Source organism: Panicum hallii, chromosome 1, assembly GCF_002211085.1.
Source record: "Panicum hallii strain FIL2 chromosome 1, PHallii_v3.1, whole genome shotgun sequence".
NCBI lineage: Eukaryota > Viridiplantae > Streptophyta > Magnoliopsida > Poales > Poaceae > Panicum > Panicum hallii.
Genome location: NC_038042.1, coordinates 2,352,133 through 2,377,816, shown reverse-complemented (window position 1 = coordinate 2,377,816; position 25,684 = coordinate 2,352,133). Strand labels below are relative to the sequence as shown.

At 41.7% G+C, this 25,684-nt stretch overlaps 3 protein-coding genes across 6 annotated transcripts; all 3 read right to left on the bottom strand.

Moving 5' to 3' along the window:
* Nucleotides 1–3,655: 3,655 nt before the first annotated feature.
* Nucleotides 3,656–11,099, bottom strand: LOC112891590 (pathogenesis-related homeodomain protein). The gene is made up of 12 exons (XM_025958490.1): nt 10,801–11,099; nt 9,650–10,103; nt 8,858–9,023; nt 8,653–8,773; nt 7,116–7,231; nt 6,670–7,020; nt 6,314–6,511; nt 6,000–6,089; nt 5,634–5,684; nt 5,116–5,190; nt 4,545–4,766; nt 3,656–4,408 (listed from the first exon to the last, which is right to left on the bottom strand). The coding sequence occupies exons 2-12, from the start codon at nt 10,066–10,068 to the stop codon at nt 3,992–3,994; spliced, it is 2,226 nt and encodes a 741-aa protein (XP_025814275.1). The 5' UTR covers nt 10,069–10,103; nt 10,801–11,099; the 3' UTR covers nt 3,656–3,991.
* A 427-nt stretch (nt 11,100–11,526) lies between these two features.
* On the bottom strand, nt 11,527–17,196 carry LOC112902544 (DNA-binding protein BIN4). Of its 3 annotated transcripts, none has more exons than XM_025971692.1 (12): nt 17,038–17,196; nt 15,952–16,156; nt 15,786–15,829; nt 15,151–15,349; nt 15,002–15,066; nt 14,757–14,807; nt 14,163–14,280; nt 13,190–13,236; nt 13,089–13,115; nt 12,822–12,897; nt 12,429–12,568; nt 11,527–11,909 (listed from the first exon to the last, which is right to left on the bottom strand). In XM_025971692.1, the coding sequence occupies exons 1-12, from the start codon at nt 17,080–17,082 to the stop codon at nt 11,811–11,813; spliced, it is 1,116 nt and encodes a 371-aa protein (XP_025827477.1). In that variant the 5' UTR covers nt 17,083–17,196; the 3' UTR covers nt 11,527–11,810. The 3 variants fall into 3 exon arrangements, with proteins under 3 accessions (XP_025827477.1, XP_025827611.1, XP_025827527.1); XM_025971826.1 differs by having other exon boundaries at nt 15,163–15,349; XM_025971742.1 differs by having other exon boundaries at nt 15,160–15,349; nt 17,038–17,195.
* Nucleotides 17,197–18,282: 1,086 nt separating this feature from the next.
* Nucleotides 18,283–25,284, bottom strand: LOC112902344 (26S proteasome non-ATPase regulatory subunit 2 homolog A-like). 2 transcript variants are annotated; one of them, XM_025971410.1, is made up of 25 exons: nt 25,070–25,284; nt 24,892–24,992; nt 24,534–24,654; nt 24,390–24,449; nt 24,175–24,242; nt 23,940–23,982; nt 23,360–23,425; nt 23,210–23,248; nt 23,029–23,111; nt 22,771–22,879; nt 22,608–22,691; nt 22,302–22,460; nt 22,120–22,224; nt 21,927–22,031; nt 21,647–21,787; nt 21,456–21,560; nt 21,156–21,377; nt 20,814–20,927; nt 20,502–20,717; nt 19,680–19,739; nt 19,482–19,595; nt 19,277–19,362; nt 19,078–19,186; nt 18,810–18,988; nt 18,283–18,719 (listed from the first exon to the last, which is right to left on the bottom strand). In XM_025971410.1, the coding sequence occupies exons 1-25, from the start codon at nt 25,175–25,177 to the stop codon at nt 18,647–18,649; spliced, it is 2,670 nt and encodes an 889-aa protein (XP_025827195.1). In that variant the 5' UTR covers nt 25,178–25,284; the 3' UTR covers nt 18,283–18,646. The 2 variants fall into 2 exon arrangements, with proteins under 2 accessions (XP_025827195.1, XP_025827271.1); XM_025971486.1 differs by having other exon boundaries at nt 22,608–22,682.
* Between the last annotated feature and the right edge of the window lie 400 nt (nt 25,285–25,684).

Here is a 25,684-nt window from a genome sequence, read left to right as displayed (position 1 = left end):
TGGCTCTCCTTTGTTGTCGACGTATGTGCGAACGTCTTCTCGAAGGGCCACAAAATTTAAATGGATAGGAGAAAAGGAGACATACATACCTTTTTTTTTTCCATTTATCCAGCGATACATACTTGTATTGAATCTCCACATACAAGTAGACCTACAATATTGTACTTGAGAAAAAAAACAGAATATATAATTCAACATCTACGTACTAACAACATTTCTATGAGCATATGGTAATAAACTAGCTCCATGCCATTGCATCTTATTATGCTTAACAAATACTGTCCTACAAAACAAAGAAATAAGTATCCATAGGACGAGTGCATGTACTTGTGGACATAGATTCACCTGCTGCACTTGACCACCTAGCTGGATCGGATATTTCAAGCTAGGCAGCAAGCTTGGGAAGATTTCCCTACGGGAAATATCATGGCGATACGCATGCATGGCGGTTAGACTGTTGTCGCTATAGCGCCAAACGAATTAGGATCCGTGGCATGGCGAGCGGCGCAACAGGCGTATGCGTATGGCGGCACGAGCCCTTGCCCAAATGGTGGTACCGCGGCGGATGGGAACAAGAGGGAAATGAGGGCATGCCTGGGGCGGAAATGTTCAGATTTGGGCTCAGCCAGACAAAGGAAGCCAGAGGCGACCACCCTAATAAGAACAGCACAGCATGTGTGCGGAGAGGATTATTGTAGCGTCAGCTATTTCTGCGTGTAGATCTTTTGGAGAAATTGAATAAAGAGGAAGGAGAAAAAGAAATCGAAATTGCAGAGCTGGATACTATACAGTGAGCTGCAGCAGCAGTGGGTGGTTTAGCAGCAGCCGTGCAAGTAGTCTACTGCATGATCTTTGGCGAAAAAAGAAGAAGAGAAAGTAGTCCGCATGCTGGTAGTCTGCATGCTGGAGCTTGCTGGAGCGGTGGCTGGTGCCTTTTGACGCGCTACCCGGGCTTTGCCGTTGCAGGGCAAACGCCAAACGCTCCTCTCCTTTGCAGGCTTGCAGTTGCCGCTGTTGCTGGGCTGTGACAGTTATCCTTTTCTGCTGGGCTGTCGCCGGGGAGGAAAAAAGCGAGGCGTGGCCGCATGATGCATGCATGAGGTGAGACGACCGACCACCCGCCCATCCATCCATCCATCCTTGGCCAAAATGTCAAACGCTGCTGCACCGGGGCTTGGTCTACCCTGTACAGGTACAGCAGCTGCCATTGTTAGTTACAGTACAGGGAGAAAGTGGGTGCCCTTTCGTCCGCTAACCTTCTGTCTGGTCTACTGCGAGTGCATCAGCTGATCAGAAGTTCAGAATGGCCGGCCTCTCTCGACCGTCCGCTTGGCATGCGCTAGCTGCTTGCAATTGCAATAGCAATAATACAGCTCGCTTGCTTTGGTTTCATAGACATTTTTATGCAGTCCAAATGGCACCTCTTCATTCGGTTTTCCAATCAGAACTCAAATTGAGTTCACAAGAGAGCTCTAGCTAGCTTCAAATTAATGGAGGGAGGGGTAATTCCGGATTGCTATCCACTTGCCATTTACCGGAAAGATCCAAAGAGCACACGCACAGGCACGCCGGTGCGCGTAGATACGTACGCGAAGATCGGATGGGGATCGGGACCTGTGATGTGACCACCGTTCGCCGGAGCAGCTTGGAGCTGGATTGGATGCTCCGGACCGTGTACATGCATGTGCAGGGCGATGCTGGCCTGTTCGGCGATCGACTCGTCCGTCCGTCCATGGATGCATGGCCGGCCGGCCCCGATCTTGATCGATCTGGAGAAGATGATGGCCGGCACGCATGCGGCCAAGGGCGTGCGTGCTGCCCCGATGCAACCAAACGCTCGCAACGATCGATGCATGTGAGTATGTATGCGGCCGATTGGGATCTACAGTGCCAGTGCTTGATGATGATCACCGCTGCACAGGAAGAGACCCAGAGAGAGAGAGAGAGAGAGAGAGAGAGAGAGAGAGAGAGAGAGACGTGCGTTCATGGTCCATGCACCTTCCGGCCGGATCGATGTGCTGCGTGTCCGACCCGTGTGGTGCGCGTGTCCGCAGTCACCGCGGAGCCGGCCGGGCCCCGGGGGGGGACAGTCGCTGACCCTTGGGCCCCACCGCGTGGGAACCGTGCGTCGCCGTCTGCTTGTGCCCGTGCGGGAGCTTCACACGGGTCAGAGTCCGTGCACGAACTAGTACACACCACAGGGGGAGTCACTCGTGGCTCGTGCATACGCAGCCTCCGGTGATTCCAAAGAAATCTACCGTCTAGTGCATCGGAGGGTGGGTAACTCCCAGACTTCACTATTCCCTAGCTTCAAAATGTAACCTTTTTCTTTTGGCGAAGTTTCAAAATGTAACCTTTTTCTTTTGGCGAAGTTCTAAGCATTCAAATTTCTCTGTCTTTGACGAAGTTTGTAACAAAATACTACGTACATCTGATTATTTCAGCTATGCTAGAAAGTAGAAACAATCTGGTTCCATCTGCTATTTCTCTGGTCTAAACATTCAAATTTCTCAGGTTCCTTCGTGGGTCGTGGTGGGTAGAAACAAACTAGAAACAGATTCCCATGCGTATTTCTGCTATGCTAGGGAGCCATTTTTTTTTCCCTTTGGAGGGCAGCAGCCAGCGCTTAGCCATTCACGTCCCTGACTCAAGTCTGTACCATTTCTGAATCTCTGCAGGAATGTGGTGTTGTCGACGTGCACGTTTCTGCTGGCCAGAGAGATCGAGGGAATACTCATGTTCCATCTGATTTCTTCAGGGAAAAAAAAAACTCCTGTTCCATCTGCTGCACAGCTGCAACCCCAGCACATTACTCTGCATGTATTGTTACCCAAAACTCATTCCTGTTGCAGTCTTACTGCAAGAATCGTTTTGACTTGATTTCGCAGTACCTTTACCCCAAACAGACTACCACCTTTCCAAAGTAGAACTCCCGAAATATCACCAAATCCGGCCGTCACCAATCACTCGCGCCGAGCAGTGCGAAACGCTGCGAATAGTACGATATGAACACACACACACACACACCCCACGAGGTTCCAAGCGAGCATACTATCTGCCGTCCCCATCGGCAAGAACACCCATGCTGCCCATCTTATCCCGGCCGTGTCTCAGCCAGTCCCGCGCGTCCCCTAACAGAGCAGAGGGATTGCATGGTGCGCAGCGCGGACACTTGGACCCCTAAACCATCCTCCGTTCCCTCCGGATAACGCCACCACGCGCCAAGTTAGTTGATGCTACTGCGTCGTGTCCAGCACAAGGTCACGGACCAGGGGTGAAAAAGGGGTGGCCTCCCTCTAGTCGCTCACAGGAACAGAAGGCATGCGTCCTCTTATCCAGTAGCCTTTTCCTCTCCCTGCTCCAGCCAATTTGACCGTTTGAAAAAAAAAATCTCTCTTTTCCTAGGGCCGCCTGGTCTTGGAGTGTGATGGTATGGCAACATCCAAAAGGCTCCATTTTCCTGGTATATGCACAGGTGGTTAGACAGTCTCTGCAGTCTGATTATCTACGGTGTGTTTAAAATAAATTGACATGATCCTTGCAGCAAACTTTGGGTGCGAATTCTAACAGCAGTACAACAGAGCAATGCTTTATATTCAAACGGCAGTGAAGGAACAAAATTTGTACATCACATTTTGTCACGCGACAGCACACAAGGAGAATCATGCATGCATGCTAAGTTCTCTTTGAAATTAAATGACAGGTTGAGATCAGTGTGCTTGGTACAACCATCACTTGGATAAGAACAGCTTTGCTAACAGGTCCAACTCTGATCTAGAACATATAAAATTCCCAAGGCACCGAAGGTATGTTTCTGGCTCGTTTAGACTACCAGACGCCTATTAGTAATGTCGAGGCCGCACAGGCACTCTGACAGTATGTTATGTAAGCCGGCACTTGTCTGTTTCTTGTTTCCTTTTTTTTTTCTTGGTTCTCTATACAGTTATCTGCTATATAAAACCTATGGGCAATGCCCAGATAAAGCGCCATGCTACGCTTTTTCCTTGAGCTCAGCGGATGGCACGAGCACCACAGCTTGGTTTTTCATGTCACTCCCACCATTACCACAGCCCTCTGCTCCTGATGACAGCATGTTCTTCTTCAGCTTCTGCAGCCTACATTCAAGTCCGCACATCTCATCGATCACATCCAGGAAAGGCTGATAATCTGAGGCCCCAACATCCACCAAAGGAGCAGCTTGCTCTTCAGCGCAGGCACCAGTATCCATCTCAGAAGCAGCTTGCTCTTCAGCACAGGCACCAGTATCCATCTGAGGAGCAGCTTGCTCTTCAGCGCAGGCACCACTATCTAACTGTGAAGCAGCTTGCTCTCCAGTGCTGACTTCATTGTTTATTGGATGGCTCAAATCTGTCCACAGACAAGACTTGCTTGTAGGTGACGTACTCTCCTGCAAACATGTTGAGGCTACACAATCAATTCAATGGATCTGACAGAAGTAGATCCTTTTTCAAGGCCCCTGCTACTGTGGATTAGGTCAAAAATTAGGCAAGATAAACACAATCAGCTTTGTGTATAGTTTCTACCTTGACTTGGTCTGTTGGAGAACAAGCTGGCCTCACAGGACTGCTAGTTGATTCCATCTTCCTCTTCTCAAGATTCCGTTGCAATCGTGTAGGCACATTGATGATTTCAGACAAGGGAACAAAGCATGAATTGTCTCCTGAATCAACCTTGCCCAAGATAGCTTTTTCTTCGCCTGTTCCCAAGTTATTGGAGGAAGCAGTAACATGACCATTTCTTTCAGCCTGCAGGAGGACACAATGAGACAATAACAAACACAGTCTGTTGAATATAATACCCGCAAGATAAAACGAAAGAAATATTTGAACCTGACACTTTGTATCCTTCAATAGATTTACACAATGGTGATGTGTTGACTTACAGTTACAGAAATCATTGATTCAGGTATCTAATAAACACTAAGAGTCTATGGCTATAATTCCTTTTAGGGCATGGCACTATTATAACTGCCAGAATCAACATGAATACTTCAGAAAACTGAGAAACTCTTCTCAATATTTGCTTGCATGGTAGGGACCTTGGTGATTTCAGACAAAGGAAAATAAAAGAGCACGAATTGTCTGCTGAATCAACCTTGCCTGAGATTCCAGCTTTTCCTTTACTTCTTGAGCTTTTGCTGGGAGCGGTACTACGACTGTTCCCTTCAGCCTGAAAGATAGCACTAATGTTAACAAAGTTGAGTATACAACCACAAGATATACAGAATGGAAAACTAGAACTTGGTTCTGTGTATCCTTCAATAAATTTACACATGGAATCAAAGCATATGGAATAGTAGAACATATAACAGTTAAATTGCAATTTAGTCTAGAACTTGGTTCTGCATATCCTCCAATAATTTTACACATGAAATCAAAGCATATGGAATCGTAGAAAATATATAACAGTTCAATTGCAGTTTAGTTTGTGGTAACGAATGATTCTGTATAAAATAAATTGTGCACCTGTATAAATCACAGATTCACTGGACTAAATAAATTGATATCATTATTTTTAGGACTTTGCTTACGGGCCTTGGAATGCAGGGAAACATAATTTATTCAATGAAATTACACAGATCATATGAATAACCATGAGATAGAAATCCATGCCTTACGATCTCTGAGAGCAGCACACCGAGTATTTTTGAACCATTTATCAATCTGCAAATGGATGGCAGTCACTGGTTACTGCTGCTGAAGACATTTTAAGAAAAAGCAAGTTGGTAATCATTCTATACTTAGACGCCCTGCCCATCACATTGTCAGATGAAAAGAGTGGCAACTGACAAACTGTGATATTGACTTGAGTATCTGACTTTAATTATGAATAGCATTTATAGTATCTCTTATAACAGAAGTTATAAGTCAGGTGCACAGGGTAATTGAAGAGCAGAAAGCAACTTCTAGGTGAGTAAACACATACATGTTAGAAGTAACACAGAGCTGTCAAAATTGATCCAATTAAACACTACGTACCTTTTCAAAAGAGATGTCCAATTCTTTCGAGAGATTTTCTTTGACATCCCGGGGTGGGAGCTCATTTTCAGCAAAAGATTTGCGAAGCACCTAATTTAGCAAGGTTAAGGACAGAGGATATTAATGACAAGCAAGCGTGAACAAGACAAAATTGACAATTTCAAAGTTGCAGGCACAATAAGCCAGATTGAAATCCCATTACAGCCATGAGTTCATCTCGTATCACAACAAATATAAATGCGAATCACAATATGCATATATATATATATAAAGAGGCCTACCAATTTATAAATGTCATTAAAACTATCAGTTACCTCGACTGCCTCGGGAGGAATCCTGAAAAGTTTTCTCCCCTTCTTCTGGATCTTTTCATCTGATATAACATTCGAGAAACCCTCAACAGAATTATCCCCAACACTCCTTGCACGTGTTTTTCTTTTCTTTCTTCTGTCATGACCCCAATCTTCATCCTCACTCGGCTCTTCATTCTCAATTATTTTTCCAAACATTTCCTGTGGAGGATAAAAAGTATTCAACATTCCAGCCTGTTGGGCTAAATACCGCAATCAAAACACTTACTCAATGAAGGTGTGACCTATAAAAAATACTTCCAAGCAAAATGTTCTAAATTGCAGTACTGATGGCAATATTTTAGACTGGTGAAACAAACCTCATTAAGTCTTCGGTAATCAACATCTCTTCTTGGCCTTTGGTGTGTAAGGATCTGTGCGCAATCATCTTCACTAGAATCAATGCCTAAGTCCAAATTGGCATGACAGAACCCTTCAGCATTATTGAATTCTACTGATATGAATTCCGGAATATCATCATTTGGAGAATAAAGTGGACTTCCTGAACCATTGGAATCATCAGACATAATTTCTTCCCCACTGTTCATGCAACTGCTGCTGGCCTCGTTTTCTTCAGGATCATAGTCCTCATCACCTGAATACTCAGAAAGCCAATCTTCATCTAGTGCATCCTCAGAGTCAATTTGTTCAGTTGCTTCCTTGAAAACATCCTATAGAAAGCAAGTAGAGTTGACAATCGACAGAAATAGTATGGAATAACTAAAGTAAAACGATCATAACAGGTGAGGAAATGATGAACACTCACTTCAAAAGGGCACTTCACCGTAAAATTTGTTCCTAGATGTGCATTAATAGCTTCTAAAATTTTCACCTTGCACGAACAGAATTTGCAAAGCCATCCAAGGCTACTTGTTGGAAGAGCTGAGGTTGCACAAGACAGATAGACGTATTAATGGTAAAATAATTAGTACTGCAATATCTGTTTAAAAGTATACTAATGAGTCTGTGTGTATTTCAAATGAGGAGGAAAAGTACGCCAGGCAACAAAAATAAGTACAACACCATCAGAACAGAATCTGTACTTCTAACGCAGGCCATTGCAACCTAGATTATAAGATCACGCATTAAATTACATCATTTTTTGAAATTAATTCTGATGAAGGTGAGCAACATTTAAGGTACATATCTGCCCATGCTCAAATAATTATGATAAACAAAAAGTAGAGAAGCTGTGTGATAGAATGGCTCATTAATGTGAAGTATCTGAGAGAAATATTTAAATAGAACTATTGCAAAACCAGATAATGTAAAGAAACAATAGCACTAACTCAAAAATAAGCAGCAGTTCCTATAAAATAGCACTACAACATGAAAGCATTACATAGAAAAAAGAAAAAGTTACAATAATTCAAAAACCAAGAGGCAATTTTGAGTTAGCGCGTACTTCAGACTTAGCTAATTAAAGATTGACCCTAAACTCTAATAGTGCTGATTTTGGTCCCTAGCAACCTCCACTTTGCTGACTGTAGTTCCATAAATTGCAATATCGTTGTATTTCTGCACAAGTTCTCTCATATCACAAGTTGAGTTGGACAATTGGCACAGCTAGCTAGGGTCTGTGCTAATTGCCAATCCAATGTTTATATTGCATTTGGCAATCATGATAAGCAAACTAAACATTGGCAGTGCCAGTAACAAGTGCATTCAAACTGCAAACTTTGGTATGCAGATGCAACTGATTTTACATCCAGACTTGGCCATCTACAGCTTGTGTGGGCAATCAGACAGATCGATTGTCTCAACTTGTCACATCTGATATTTTTTTAATACAATAAGTAATACAAGGAAGAAAATGAGCAAAACTAAAAAGTTAGGCAGCGAGAAGCCGATCTTTAAAATATGTTTACAAAAGAGGAACTAGTGTAACATTAACCTGTGAGTGCTTGTGACCCTTGTGGTACATGAAATAGAGAAAACTGAACACAGATTTTCAAAGTCAACCTGGAATCTAGATGGAGTGAGTGAGTGATGGATAACTTATCTTTAGTAAGGGACAAATCTAACAAAAGATATGTCAAGTGATCGTCTGGTTTTTAATTGGAGAACTTAGACATCTAACTTTTATCCGTCAACAACCTACCTAGACGACATTCGCCATAAATGTGTACCTATTTTATCATACATTCACACTATATACAAAAAACAGCATGACAGGATGAAACAGAGAGGAGGGATAGAAGGAGGAGGGTGCAAGACAAATATGTTACCGTTTAATCTCAACAAACAACCATATCAAATAAATACATAAGAGAATATCTGGAAGGAAAAGAAGAAATAATTACCATTTTTTTCTAAAGGAGGTTCCGAACATTTCTCATGATATGCCCTTTTGCAAGCCCCTTCGCAGAGGATAATTTTATTGCTGGGAAATGATTCATGAGACTTGCATGTCGAACACATGATCTAGCAAAACAAATATTGATAATTTATCAGTTGAAAGATACTCTGGAAGTAGAACATCTGGCATTTGCTTGATGGTATACGTACATGTTCAGAATTGGTACGTGCAACTGGAGGCATCACTGGATCATCAACACCCCCAGTGGAATTATACAAATCAAGCTGGCGAATAACATCACGTATAGCAATTTTGCATTTTATGATCTGTTTCTTGGCACGCTGCAGTTCCTTCTCTGGTTTTATTTTCTCTCGGCTATTTGGAAAGGTGCACTTAATTAGTCAACTATTTAGTATTTACTATCATACCATATTTTACTATACTAACTCATAAAACCAACAGAGCAACATAAGCAAGGAAATTATATAACAGCATCATGGTGCAATTGATTAACAACAGTAATATGGCCTGTTAACATGATTCTATCAAAACAATAGGCAGGAAAATAAGAATACTTTCACTAGTGTCAACAAAAGGTACCTTACAGAACTTTCATCTCATAAAACAAACTTCAATCACCTAAGTCCAAAAGTATACTTCCGACAAATTAACAGAGCAGCATTATCCCTGGACTTGTGATCTTACTACAATTAAAAAAAATAATTGCTTAAAAGTGTGCCCTTGTCGTATTAGCCACATGGAGCTATTCTACATGGAGTATATAAGTTCCAAACAAATTGGCATCTTGTTGGCTTCAAATCTTAAAAGTCTAAGCTACGTTACATTTATGTGAACTTCCTCCCCCCAGAAAATTTTGTCCCGACATGATAACGTTATTCAGCTTACTTTTTAAATGAAAAATGCATTAACTCTAGTTGGATACATAGATTTGAAATTTTTCTTTCACCAGCAGATGACAGCAGTTAGAGCGTGGTGTGCACCTTTGGCCATTCCATCCATCCCCAGAGTAAGCATCTAGTAAATTCTGCTCCAATTTTATCTTGATTAGAAAATATCTCGCTCTTCTTTCCAAGCGAATTGCATCATCAATATTTTGCCTTTTTCTTTTTTTCTTCCTCCTCGCAACTAGTCCTGTTACAATTTTTCCAGCAACAGAATCTGAACCCCTCCGCCGTTTCATAGGACTACAATGATATTTCTTCTTTATGCTTTTTGCCAGAGTAGCATTCCTATCTTTCCTTGGTGATCCCTTCAAAGGAGAATCAGATTTACACTGGCGGGAAGCATTACGTCGACTTGGTCTGTTTGATACAGGAATCAACTCCGAAGAGGTCTCTTTCCTCCTTTTTGATGATCGTAGTGAGTTGGAGCACACTGTTTTATTTTCTGAGGAACGCATCCCTAGTACTGGTGATGATCACAGGGGATTAATACCTAATATGATAAAAAGATGCATTAAATACAAGATAGGCACAGTAAGAAACTGTGCCAAAAAAAAACAATTAGTGGCACATGAAGGAAATATGGTAAGTGGATGGTTATAGAGTGCTAAAAATAAAATAAGTATTATTTAGCACAAATCTATGCTGATGTCAACTGTTACTTCTTAGGCATGCCATGTATGTAAAGTTGGTCATACAGGGAGCATCTACAGCAAGCAGGCATTAATCTATACAGGCGTGCACAGGAACATAAACATAGTAACACTACTGTTTCAGATGATGTACAGTACTGTATTACTTCTTCCCAACCGTGCAAATAACTGTCACAAGGTGGACAGGTGAGCGCGGCACGTTTTGCACATACGAAACCTGAGCGGACGGTCTGAACTACAGAGTAGTGTTGATTTTAAGCTGGTTGATTCCAAGCCGACAGTCGAAATGGGGTCGACTGTATGGAGAAGCAACACCTCTAACTCTAAATCCACTAGAGGAAGCAGATCCGGACTCTACAACACCGAAGAGAACCAAGACGGAACCTACCCAATGGACCCCCTTTTCAGAAACACTAACCAGCTTACACAGCAACCAGCAAACCAAATCGCAGAGCAGAGACACCGCAAGCTAGCGCAGACTGCAGAGGGAGAGAGGCGGATGAGTGAAGCTCAAGTGGGGGTTAAGATAGCGCGTACAAGTACAATGGCACCGGCGACGGAGCGGCAGGGGCGCGCCGACGACCGGCCCGCCCGCCCGCCCAGATGCGGGGAGCGCGTCCGGCCACGGTGGGCGCTGGAGGCAGCCGACGGAGCTCGGGGCGGAGAATACGGCGCTAGGGCATGGCGGCCGCGGCGGCTGGGGGCGAGGAGAAGAGCGGAGCGGCGGTGTGAACGGGAAGGCGGAGGCGGAGGCGGCGTTGCTGCTGCTGCTTCTCTGCAAATTGAAGAGGACACGGAAATGAAGGGGGGCAGCCGGGCAGGGATGACGCGTCGCCTCGGTTTCTCTGCGCCCGGCTGTTGACGCCTGGGGCAGAGGGCGGACGGGTGGGATGGACGGGAGCAGGCGATCGGACGGCCGGGGCAACCTTGGACGCTGCGACAATTATTGCTCCGGCACCCGTCTGTCAGAGCATGACGGGCAAGGACGGATTCGAAAGGAATAATGATCTTTTTTTATATAAAAAATAAAAAATATATCATGTCGTTTCCTTTGGTGGAAAGCTGGTAATTTGAAGTGAAATCAACCAAATCAAGGGGAATTTGAACTTTGAAGTGGAGTCGCTCGAATTTTTTGCGAGTGAGGCTCGGGATGTGCCGGAGCTGCAGGGATCGGTCGTGCCAGAGCTTTAACCATCTGGGGAACTACCAAGTTCGAATGTGAAATTTGAATTAACGAACAAACTGCCTGGACCTGGTCCGACATTTTGGAAAAACTCCAGAATTTTGTATTAGCTTACAAACTCTACATGGAAATGAGGATACAGAGCTCCTGGAGTATGTAAACACAGTATCGTCTTTGCAATTTTACATTTTCTCTTCTTTTTTTTCATCTCTAAAATACTCCTAAGTGCTACATGATGTTACACCCGATGGACCCAGATCAGTTATCTCGGCAAATTCAGACAATCAGAATTCAGAGTGAATTATCAGCCGCCAGCTATCTCAAGTTCTCAACAGCCATTTTTTCGCAAACAAATCAACAAATATCATTTCTTCGCCTTCCTAGTTCTCTTCGCTGGCTGGGTTTTCCTCGCGCCCTTTTTAGGGGCCTTCCCTGCACCCTTGGCCTTCTTCGGTGCCTTCCCCTGCATGTCACAGGAATCAGTTTGGGCTTCCATCAGGAGCACCTTGATGTCGATGCACAATATTAAATGAGAATAACAGCGCGCCAGCACTAAGGAAGATATAGCAAGCGAAACCTGCTGGTAGATCGTTCTCTACATCTTTGGTAATGGTTATGTGAAATTGCTAGTTGAACATGGGAGCAGCAAGGAAGCCTAAGGAAACAGGAAGGCCAGTGCTGAAGGCTCATGCAAATTTCCTGATAATGACCCTTAGTGCAAGGACATAATAACAAGATACGCACAAGCATATTAATAATTAAGCCTTCAAATGCCACTTATAAAAACTCAATCTGGAATTAAACACATCTAATTCATAATTCCCAATCACTACAAGTCTGGAACACTCTAATGGCCATCTTCTGTACATAAGAAAATCCCAGAAACTAGCTACAGATAATTGGGTTATTTTTGTCTCGAACACTCACATAATTGGGTTATACCAAGTTAGTTATCATCTAAAGTGGAAGCAAGAAAACATACCACTGGTTTCTCAGCTTTTCTTTTGGTTTTCGCCTTAGGTTGACCGTCATCTTCATTATTCTGATCATTTTGATAGGCCTGTGATTCAGGGAGCTTATCACCCTCCTCATCTGAATCAAATGTGAATCCATCAAGCGTACCTATACAGAAGATAGGTCTATAATATTAGAGAAGAGAAATTGTAACACAGGCTGTCATCATGTAAACAATGGTCCATAACTTCATGCAGATTGGTTTTTCCTCGCAGGCGCACACTAACACTAAAGCTACACTCAAATGCGGAAGCACCAATAAATAGCTCAACCAAAGAATGATAGGAGCATGCCATATTAACTTGCATGGCAGCTTTGTACATTAAAGATGCTCTCGTCTAACGTCTATAATTATGCTAACCTTCCATCATAGTCTCTGCTTCAAATAAATTGAACTGTGGTTCAAGTTGAATAAAGTCATTCATTATAGCCTCAATCTGCACATGAAAAACAGGGGATGGATTATGGTAAATAGTTGCCTTGGAATAAAAGTGACCTAGAAAAATGGAATACATAAAAAATTGTACAGTTAGAGATGGCACATTAGACGCTCGAATTTATGACATGTATAAACTGATATGGTGGATAACATTAATGGGCTTATAAATTTATTTAATCATTTACAAACCTTTGCTTCTGATTGTCCCACACTAACCTGAAAGAGGAAACCAAGGATTAAAGACCAATTCCAAATAATAAAATTGCACTTGAGTTTGAGATACAACTTACAACACAAAATGTCCTGGATGGAACTATAGTTGTTTTGTATATCGTTCCTGTTTGAGTATGGAAAGGAGAAATAATAAGCTAACTCTTGGAATATGCATGTATCAAGACAAAACAGAGCTGGTTTTCAAATGCTTGGGCAGAGTTTTAGTGCAGATATCTTGCCTGGGATTTCCAACCACAGATTAGAATTAAGAAGGCAAAATAGGCATTTTGGTCCCTTAACTTTAATCTGAGGGTCAACTTCATCCCTCAACTTTTAAATTGGCCAATATAGTCCCTCAACTTTTGTTTTAGGGTCAAACTCATCCTTGTGCTGATATTATACTCCACAATAACATGAGATAAATATAAAAGGTCTATTTTACCCTTGGCTCATTCCCCCCTCCTCATTTTCCAATATTTGTATCACGTTCGCTCAACTTTCCGATATATTTTATATGATGGTACAATTATGCAACAAGTAGGTCTAATTTTACTCTCTATGCGTCCACAATACAATGCGGTGCATGGGTAAATATTTTATATGATGGTACAGTTATACAACAAGTAGGTCTAATTTTACTCTCAATGCGTCCGCAATAAAATGCAATGCATGGGTAAGTAAACTTCTATGTTCCAAATTAAACACTTGTGTTGTTCAGCTTCTAAATGCATAGATGCTACCACACTGTGTGACTTGCATTGGTTAAATATTTTTTTAGTAAAAAAATAAACTGTTGCAGAATTTAAGGGGGAAGGAGCCAAGGGCAAAAGGACTTTTTGCATAAATCTCATATTATTATGGAGTATAATTATGTTATTATGGAGTATAATATCAACATAAGGACGAGTTTGACCCACAAACAAAAGTTGAGGGACTATATTGGCCAATTTGAAAGTTGAGAGATGAAGTTGACCCTCAGATCAAAGTTGAGGGACCAATATGCCTATTTTGCCAATTAAGAAATCTAATGTGAAAGTTACTTGATGGTACCTTTCAGGTCTAACAACAAATCCTGACTTCCAGTAGGACCATTTGAAACTACTATCCTCCCAACAGCGCCAATATCTCCGCTCAAATCTATCGAGTCACCATCACATTCAATCAGTGCCTAGAAAAATAATCGAATAAACAGAACAAAGGTTATTAACTAAAGTAGATATTAATAACATAAATGTTGGATAATATAATTGGGAGATTCCAGGTAATAGCTTCACTAAGTTATTTTCCAGAAGTCCAATTGTTGATAGTTCAGCTTTATGACATAGTCACATGTACACAATTTAGAAATTTTAACCTAACCCATGCTCTCATTCTTAAGTCATTATTTGCTATGAGTGGACACGTATGCTGTATTGTAAAAACCACAATACAAATGTCAAATCTCCTGATTGTGCCTCTGTTGATTATAAATTTAAATTCCTTTCAATGCTAAGCAGACAGTTTTTCCATGATGAAAACAGAAGAAGAGTGGGGGAGGATAACAGGCTTGTTGATAGCATTTGGTTGCAAGCATAAAAAATTTAATGGGAAGCCTTCACATAGGCAGAGGCGGAGAGCACTAATTCCAGTAACTGTTGATCATACCTTTGAACGTTGAACTTTATCGGGAAACATTAATGGTAACCTCTGGGAGACCTGGAATTTTAGGAGAAAAACATACACTCAATCAAAAAGCTGCAAAAACCTAAATAATCACACAGAAAGGTACAAGCCGAAAATTTTTCCTTTTATTCTTTTTTCTTTGGTAAACGCCCTCTAAAGTTTATCATCCAAAATACCAAGGGGTGAAAATGCAAAAAGTAGAGAGAGAGGTGAGTAAGACATCTTACTGGGTTTCCTGTAAGTTTATCTTGCATTTCATCCTCAGCGACTCCCTCTTGATGTTCCGATGTGTCTATGTTGGACCATGAAACAGTAAGTACATGTTATTCACAGATCTCACTTTTAAGCTGGTAACTAAAATGGCAGCCACACTAACATGTCTTACCACCTATTTGGTCTGGATCAGATTTCGTTCCTGCAACTTTTCGTTTTTTATTCTTAGTTTGTTGAACACCTTTTCTCTTGGGAGTGCTAAGTGAGTTCTCTTCATGATTAGCATCATCAGCCCTTGAAGGGCTGTTTCCATGGGAAGCATCAGAACCAGATGAAAGTGTAACCATATCCTTCTTTGGAGTCTAATAAAAAAAATAGGTACAGCAATTAATTGCAAAAGTACAGCACTAGTGTCTGCACCTAATACGTTGTAAAAGTTAAATTAAACATAAGAGTTGCAATATCTGATCACCAGTAACACCATAAAAAATTGAATATTCCAAAGATAAGGCCCAAAATAACAGTTGCCACAAACAGGAACCCATCATCTGTGCATGAAAAAGATGCATGCTCAACTGTATGGATGGCAAATGTTAGAGTAGCCAGAGCCTTATTTGATGTTTACAATCCTACTCCCTCCAGTCTTAAATATATGTTGTCCTAAGTGTCATATATTTAAACATGGAGGGAGCATTTTTTTTATTCTTTGTTTAATTTTGATGGAAGTAGAAAAAAAAACTGGATAGCAACGTAACATGAATTGAAGCTAGGGAATTCAAAACAACATTTAATCCATACCGAGCAACTAGTGTTATCTTGTTTTTCATCTGTGGTTGGTCCTTCTGCATGTTTGCCAAAAGAATATATAAGCAACTATGTGTAGCAAATGGATCAAATTTTTAATGAGAAGCACTCGCTGCTTCATAATTTTATCGCACTATGTAAACAGGTCGACCAGATCTACCTTTTTTACTACTAAGGGTTTTTCTTCTAGCAAATGACAGAGTTTTTCCCTTGTTTTGTTCAGGGTCATCTCTATCACCTGCATAATCTGAACAAGCCTGTTTCTCTCTGTTTCCTTGTTCTCTAGATGGAGTGGTCCTAGTAGGACTAGCTTCGGGAGAAGCATCAGACCCAGAAGAAAGCATCACCGGCGCCGTACTTGGTGCCTATACCAAAGAAGAAGAAGAAAAAAGTTCAAATCCATGTAGTAACTGCTTATTCCTACATAGTAAACTTATATGAAGAGATGATTTGGAACCAAAAAAAAAAATCTGGAAAGCTAATGTAAAGACAGAAGTATGAGTAGCCAATGAATACTGCAAGAACAAGGTGGTGAGAATGGAGAGAATGACATTTGGCACTATTGATGGGGTTCTGACATTTATTGATCCAAAAGGTTCTACAAGCTCCCCTTCCAAAACATTCACCTCCCTCACTAGACCTATAATATGGATCTGGAAATCAAATTGCTAAAGCAAGCTCATGGACTCAAGGTTTTCATGTGGCTTCTCTGTATTGATAAACTCAATACCAGAAATTTGCTTAGAAGCAGAACAGCAATTATTGAATGTTTTGGAAATTTCTGAGCAATTCGAAGCCTAATTACCTAATATCTTAGAAGGGCATATGCCAATTCGCTTAGTAATCATAGATGGCCTACAGCAGTACAGCTCAATCCTACGAGGAACAGCAAGAACAAGAACTTTCTTGAGGAGGACATGGACCGTTTATGGCACCGGAAGTGCCAATTGGCAGCGTGGCGCAGATCAATTGCTAGTTCGACACTAGTTTGCTTCTGATGTGTGAAACTGAAGCCGCACATTTAATTTTGACCACGATACGACATACGAGTGACTAAACAAGAGGTTAGCAACCACAGGAGGATAAACCTTTTCACCCATCGGAGCTCAGTACAGTCTGACCTAATTCGCAAGAAGTTCACAAGCAGCATCGCGGGACACTAAAGCGAAAGGCTATCCCCAACAGCAGCAACCAGTCCAAGATTTAGCCAAGCAGGTAGAAGAGATACTCCAACGCGAGATGGTACCTGAAACGCGGTGAGCCAGTCGGGGTCCTCGTCTTCCTCCCCCATGCTAACCCCTCGGTCGAGACCAGTAGCTTCGGGAGGGAGATCACGGCGCCGCCGCCGCTCGTCGGCTATGGTCCGGCCGACCTGCTGCGGACTGCGGTTAAGCCTCACGCGTCGAGGAGCGGCGAGGGGGGAAGAAACGAGCCGAGCAGATCATGGGCCCGGCCCATTTGGAAGCCCAGTAGACCAGTAGTGAGTTTTCTTTTTCTTCTTTTTTTTATAAAGGTTTTATTTAAATTTTCTTGAATCCCTGCCAAAAATTGATAAACTCGACAGGCGGCGACGATAATGTTTGGATCACTCAACGGAAGAAACACAGCAGAGAGCAGTTACTGCAATTTGCAATGGCAGGTGGATTGGCCAGAGCTACAAGGAGAGATAAAGAGCTTGCTTCAGTGCTTGGATTCAAGTTGAAATATATTCATAGAAGAGCTTTGTACTTGAAATTATTAGTTCCGGTAGTTCAAAAGACGCCTCTGAATTCAAAGCATCAAAGTAGGTATTGTACTCCGATCATTAATTGGCCGGTCATAGCAATTAGATCACTCAACTAAAGTTGCCAGGCAGGGTAGACTTTTGAGGAACATTGGGGGTTTCCTTGTGTGATTCATCAGGCTGGACATGACTGGTGAGTCCAGGGATGTCTATTCATAACACGTGCGACTACCGGCGTATCATCCGCTAGACAGAACAACATAAAATACTGAGATAACAATGTTCCAAAAGATTTTTATCTTATTTTGAAATATTATTATCTGCAACGGATATATGTAATGATACAACGATTAGACGTACGTGCTATAAATAGACGCTCCCGTGAGTCCCCAACGCCGATTCAAGAGATTCATTATGGAATTTGCCAATTAAACAAAATTAAAATTCCAAATTCCAGCAATTGATGAATAATTGCAAATTTTTGTGTATACGAGATTAGAATAACTTCAAAATAACTGATGGGTTATTCTATTCCACTTCACTTATAAATAGTGAAACGAACACCGGGTATACCTTGCGTTTCCCAGCAATATGCCAATTGCCAAAATGCTTATACAAAGTAGAGCCACCATCTTGGTTATTGTTGGTGGAACTTCGTTAATTGAGACAGGCAAGGGCATTATAAAAGTCGTCCAGTAAGGGGTAAGAGCGGCAAGGCAGAGAGTTGAGTGTCGAATTACGACGCAACTTATCACACAAAAGAGCACGAGTCAAAAGCCAAAAATGCTATTGCGTGCCATCGTATCAACGAGTCAGTTCTAAGCATGCCCTCAGTAATTCCGATACAAAGATAGATACAAATAATCTGGTGGTACAAGTAACAGCAACATTTTAACACCTACACGCCCCCCAGCATGCATATCCAACTAGTATGCCATCACACAACCAAACATGCAATTAAGTCAGCTACAACTCTGGTGTGAAAAGCTAGCCTATTTGATGAACCACCAAAAGGTGCCGAGCAAGTGATGGAAGGGCATAACAAGGGTCCATATCAAGGACAACCACCAGGGCTTATGAGGTTGCAGTGCAGGCGAGCCTGTAATCAGCATTATATCTATCAGGCATAGTCTCACTCCTCGTGATATTCTGGGTTTTTCTTGAGAATTACAAAGCCCTCAAGTACCGGTGTCAGTGGAATGTATCTGCACAACACAAACCAACAGTAATTAGCTTTCCTGGGAGAAACACATACAAATGGTGTAATACATTGTTAGTTCAATCTGCATTATTACTTTTCAGTAGCTAGTTCAGCACGCTCCCCAGCTGCAAGCAAGACAGGTGTGGAATGCGTCTGGAAGCCCGTAATTGTTTTGGGCCTTCCTGCCTGACCAACAACATCGACAGCTTGCCCAACCCGAACTGGGACAGATAGGGGCTTCAGATCCTCATCCACCGTCAAAAGCATCCTCGGCTGTATAAGCAAAATAGAGTTCAACCACAGAATCCAACAGTTCTCTGTTGCATTCACAGACTCAGTGGCAATTGATTATTAAAACATACCTGCATTGCCAGGACAATAATGTAAAGGATGTAGTGATATTTCCCTAGGATGGTGGACTTCATATCAAGGCAGGCATGCAGAACAGTGACAAGCCCCCCAAGCGCCATTCTAGAAAGACCAAAGGAAAATAGAAAAAATATTCAAGTGTAATCCAGTGACATTCACAGGTGAATTGGCTGTTCAGAGATAGTCACTTACGGGGAAAGAAGAAATCGATCAGAATGGTATGGAGAAAGGGTCAACAAGCCCTTTCCAAGGTGAACAAGACCCTGAGCAATTCTTACCTGATGAACAGAACAAAAGTCAATCAACTTATGCAACACAGAGAGACCATTGTACATTTTGTACATCATGGAGTAAGGGCTAAGGACGCCAAAAGACCATTACAGAGCTATACACTTACACAAAACAGGTGAGCAGCTTCTTTGTAGTAATAACTTGAAAGGTTGCGAAGCATGCCAGCTATTCTGGCATTGTTCGTCCCAGCACCAATCAAACCCAATGAGATGATTGCAGCCTGGAGAAATTTAAATTAGGATGTAAGATATATAAAATTAAGAAAGGAACGGATAGGTACAAAAAGGTAAAAAAAAATACAAACCATTGACACATCAGCATCTGCGTCATGACTCAATCTGCTCAATGTGTCCATCACATTTACCTGATAAGGCAAGTAATAGCAATGAAATTTTGCCTGATTGGGTACACAGTTTTGTAATATTATGCAAACTATTCAATTAAATGCACCACTGAACAACAACTAAATGGTTATCCAAATAGAGTATTTTGGTGGTTGGAAAGAAGAATATGCAACAAGCAAATGTGTAATCCAAAATTAAGAACCTTGCATAGGCATAAATGATGTACTACACAATTTGGTTTATAAATTACAGCAGGGATAATTTGGCTACACTTTCAATAATGAGGAAACCATGCAAAATTTTCCATGTGTGATTGTGTCTATTATAGAAAGGTGTTATGAAATTTATTTTGCTTAGATATAGTTAATTCCTATATGGTAATGGATCCAACTCGAAGTCTTGTGTTCTGGACCTACTGAGGGAACAAAAAGTTTTGAATTGCGAGAACAAAAATAAAGTTAGCTCACAGACCAAACTTTGTTACATAGGTTTTATGGTCAATATTTTTTTCTAAAAAGTATCCATAATTTATCGAGAATAGAATGTGTGCGCTGGTTGGTGCATCCCTTTATGCAGTGACTCATGGTCTCATTAGAGGGCATTTCCAAGCGCGTGTAACACAATTTTGCCAATTTACAAACCTCTGAAAGGATTCAAGTATAATACAGATCTTCATGAAACCAAAGCTCTTAACAATTCACTTATCAGGTATTAATGATTTGAGCAGGAGATAGATTTCACATTTGAGAGACTTAGGATGTAAGACCAACTTATCCACATACCTTGGGATTAGATATACAGAGTATACCAAGAGCAAGAGGAACTGCCCGTCTAATATTCTGCTCGCCATACTGCAAAAGACGCTCAAGTGAGCGCACGGCCATTTCAGCTCCTAATTCTTCAGCCATAGCAATAAGAGCAATTCCAAGGACAGCTGGCCCTTGGTGTGTTTCGCCTTTCTCAAGATGCTGTGAGCAAATGCCAAGAAGTTTCTGAATCTGCAAGCAGAGTTGGAAAACATATATTCAAACCAAACAATCCAAGTTTTTTACAAGTTTGAAGTTGCTAGAAACCTTTGCCAGGATATTAAATACCTTAAGCACATTCCCTGTCCCGGCATATGCCAATGACATAAGCGTTACATCACAGTACTTCCCTATCTTCTCATCAAATGTTTTAGAGACCTCCGCAGTAGCCTCTACACTTTCCTGAAATATGAATTGGCTATCAGTGTTAAGTAATAGCAGCTAAACACATCTTTGAAAGTCACTAAAGTGGCATGTGGAAAGAGTAGGGAGTATATCTAGACTACATTTGGAAAGTGGCAAGTGGCAACAGGGTAAACAACTTATTTGAATACTTAACCTACTCAACAATATTGGGCTTAAATTACCCATTGGAAAATCAGAACTATCTCTCCAGGTTGCTTAAATTACCTGTTTTCCAAGATATAGAAGGCCAAGCGCAACAGGAAGCAACCTTATAATGGGCTCTGCCAACTCAGCCTCACTACGCTCCATCAAGGCAAATATGATTGACTGTGCAATCTCTTCATTGCAAGAACCGACAAACACCAATCCCAAGGCAATGGCCGAGAAGACCAAGACCTCAAGAGGTGATTGGGAGTCTCCCAACACAGCAGAAAGATGCATTTTAAGCTGAGGTTTAAGAAACAATATTAATAAGAAACGTATAATTAATCAGTGGGACACAAGACAGTAATCACTAATTTCCACCTCTTCTTTCTGGGAACCAGCATATGCGATTCCAAGACCCAATATTGCGCCAATACGAATGTTTGAGTCTTCCTTTCCAATATACTCCATGAGAATAGCAAGAGCCTGGCAGAAAGGTTAGGATATTAGGGGTGGGGGGGGGGGGGTGCAGGGAGCCGAGGGAAGCAAGTCTAATAAAGTAAGGTACATACAGGATCACAATCGTTCTTCACGCCGCACGTGACAATTCCAATACCTAGCAACGCTCCAGCAACAACATGAGTGTCATTACTATGCAAGTATTTGTCAAGCTGAGCAAGCCCAGAATCAGTATCCCACAGGAGAATCATTCCCTGGAAACAACAAGTTATTATTTAACTATTATTGGATAGTACAAACAAAACAAGATTCAAGTTATCTAACTATTATTGGATAGTTCAAATAAAACAAAGACTTTCTGGTTTAAAAACATAAAGAATACTGTAATTATACCAGACTAGCTGCTGCGCTGGCTTTTCCGTGTTCCTTGTTCTTGAACAACCAGTTTCCAGAAGACCCACTGCTGGACGAATCAGATGGAGCAGTCATCAACTTGTCCTGCACACAAAGTATATAGAAGAACTCAAGATGGACTATTTTTCACACAAATCGGGCCACAAGTAATGGTTTTGTCTCAAAAGCTAACCTGGCCAAACCCAGCATTCACGAATGCATTGACAAATGTTGCAGCCAAATTCTGTCTTGCAGAATCAAGACTGGAGCTGGCACCACGGCCATCAATCAAATGGACCTACAAATTACACAACCACAATTATTATGGATGACTAGTGCCACCACAAAAATGGAAAGCAGTAAAATATACATCACCTTGTATATATCCTCAGGAGATTTTGGCTCCATGACCTCAATATCACGAGCAAGAGTAAGGTACCCCTCACTCAGCTTAGTATTATTAACTATTTCTTGCAAAATCTCCTTGTCATTGTCATCAGCAGCTATCTCATCATCAATCTCCATAGCCAAACCCTTCAGAAGAGGAGAGATGATGGTACAAAACAAGGTCATAATGAGGTAATCTCAATGTCATGTGCAAGCTAGTTGCCATGATTGAATATATTAGCACACATGGTATCTGACATACAGAGAGGAAAATGGGGGCGGAGGGAGGCTTACGTGGCGTGCTATGATGTATGAGAATTGTTTCTTGAGCATAAAATCATCAGTTGATGTGTAGACTTGCTTCACATACTGCATGGGCTACAGATATTAAAACATGCGTTAATATGGATTCGGTTCTAAAATGAAGTAGCATGGCATGAGATACTCATGTACTAACTTTTTCAAGTTGCAGAGCAATTCTCAAAGCGCTTGCAAGGTCTCCAAACTTCATGTAGATGGTATATGCTATGTCAAGTGCCAACATATCATCAGGAGCCGGAAGGTATCTGCAAGTTTCACGTTCAGGCACAGAAAAGTGTTACATTAATTTCATAGAAACTCAAGTATATCTAAGTGCCGCATCCGTTCGAAAATAGAGGGTGGAGGCAATACAATAGAAAAGCATACAAGATGTGATAAAGAGATGCATGCTTACTTGGACGAACTCGTAAGGTACAAGCAAGCTCTTTTGTAGTTTGTAGTGTCCACGTGCTCAACTAGCAAATCAAGGTCTTCAACCTGCAAAACAATGGAATTTATGCATCAGTATATTCAATAGAAAGAAATATTGGGAGTGTGCTCTGAGAGCAAACTAGTAATATAAGGATCGAAGGTACCTCCATCAGAAGATCTACAGCTTCAGGTTCAGCATTATGCTAATAAAAATAATAGAAGATATAAAAAGTTAGCATAACCAAAAAAATAAACATTTTTCAAGATAAACAGAATAAATAAGCATTCAACCATGAACTCTAATCAGAACAAACCTTCATGTGAAATGAAATAATTTGCTGCACGAGCTCCATTAGGGCATCAATGGGCAAGTCATCATCCTGGCAACAATGGAAACCAGCATTAGAGGTTTGAAAGCTAAACAATGACACTACTTAATTCCACTATTGCAGCCCAGTAGCATGAAAAGAGAAATAAAACAAGAACAAGCACAACAAAAAGTTTACAGCTATTTGCAACGAAATTTGATTGTGGTTACGAAGTACATGGGACTCATAAAAATGATAGATAATAAGGGACACAAAAATGAGACAGGGAGGATGAAATGTAGGTGCTTATAATATCAATTAAGACATATTACTATTTTCAACTATCCAACAACCTACACTAGAAGCTCTAACCACGGAATTCAAAATTCTAAAATTTTGATATTGATGAAAAAGATGTTGATTACCAGAGGTCAGATGCAATAGGAAATAAAGACTAAGAAACAATCAAACAACAATGTTAGAACTTTAACAGGCGTTAAATAGAAGAACCAGGCACACTGAGTTATGGATGACAACAGCACAAAAGGATTCATGAATTCTATTATAGAATGAGTGAGAGGGCAACCTGACGCTTTTGGAACTCTTGTGCAATCTCGCCAGCCAAATTTCTGTAGACAGTTATTCATTTAGAATCAAACAATATTGATACAAAAATAGCATGCAAACTGACAACGGCAAAATAGAGATATTGAAATATAGCTTAATCAACAATGGCATTTCAGTATGAGGTAACTATATGCAAAATATTTAGATTTCACTGGCTGGAAGAACTATATTGATTACTTTGGTTTTGTACATACCTTACATATTCATGACCCCATGAACCAATGTCTCCTTCAGAGCCCAATAAACGATATTTCAGGGACTCCTGAAAAACAAAGGTGTGGGAAATTGAATTCTAGGAGCTGAGGTCAACTGGAGTTGAATGAGAACAGCTGAAGACCTTTTTTCTCCAATAAACAAGAATAGCTCATCTACTACAGTAGGGGAGATAATTATCACAGCAGGCACATACCCTTTCTCCTTCAACGGACATTGTCAAAGCTAGCACCGACAGTATGTCCGCCATGTATTTCTACAAAACAGCAAGTTGACATCAGCACTGTATCAAACCAATCTAAATCACAGCACACCTGTGTGATCAACACTTCACACATACCTTCAACTCAGATTCTGGCATGGTCTCAAAGTAGGACTTTAGGGTTCCATAGTGTGGGCGGAGAAATTTCAGCGGCTTCGGAACAGAAGTCATTGAGCTTGTGGCAGAACGAATCTCCTGCCTGAAACGGTTCAGTTTAAGTGACAGCAAAAGGAGTTAAGCAAGCTGTTGGTTTGCACAAACTATGGCAGCAGTACTCAATAGAACTCCTCTTAATTTTATCCCATCAGGGAATAGAAAGCATACGGCACACTGAATTCAACCACACATCGCAGCGAGACAAATTTAAACGAAAGCAGTAGGACGTTGCGACAGGGGGAAACGCAACCCTAGAACTGAATCTGGTGGATGTGAATACCTCATGCTCTCGAGGGCGAGCTTCTGCACACCGGGATCCGCGTCCTGCGCCCGCAGGACGTACAGCTCCAGCTGCTCCTTGAGCGCCAGATCCTCCTCTGACTGCCCCGTCGAACACGTCAGGCGAGGCCAAGGCACCAGATCAAAGCAGGAAATGCGAGATTTTCGCGCGGACTCACCAGATCGTCGTCATCCTTCTTCTTCCCCTTCCCCTTAGCCGCCGCCGGCGGCGGAGGCTGCGACTGCTCCGACGGCGCGGCGGGGGTGGGATGCTCCGGCGGCGCCATGGCGGCGGACGGTTATTGACGAGGGTTTGGGGGGCAGCCTGGGGTAACACGACGCGAGAGGCGGAAGCGGAAGCAGAGAAGACGAAAGGGATCGCCGCCAGCTTTGAGATGGAGAGGCCTCTTATCTGTCGGTTAGCCTACTTACTTGCAGGCGAAGTTGATGAACTCTGTCTCAGTTCGGTCAGCCCAGTTCGGCCCACCACGGAGAGATGGAAGCCCATGCAATGTTTTTTTTTCCTTGAAGGGAAGCCCATGCCATGCTTAGCTCTTTTCCTTTCCTTTTTAAATTTCTTCTTTTTTCTTTTTTTAGTTCTTTTGATTTGTCATCTTTTCTGCAAGAGTAAAATTCACAGCCGGTCCTTGAACTTGGTTCAGTGTGTCATCACGATCCCTAAACTTTTAAAATGCATATTTAGATTCTTAAATTTGCTAATTGTATCATATGAAGTCCAAATCATCATTTTTAACTTACAAAGTGAAAAATATTTCAAGCTATGTGGAACTTAT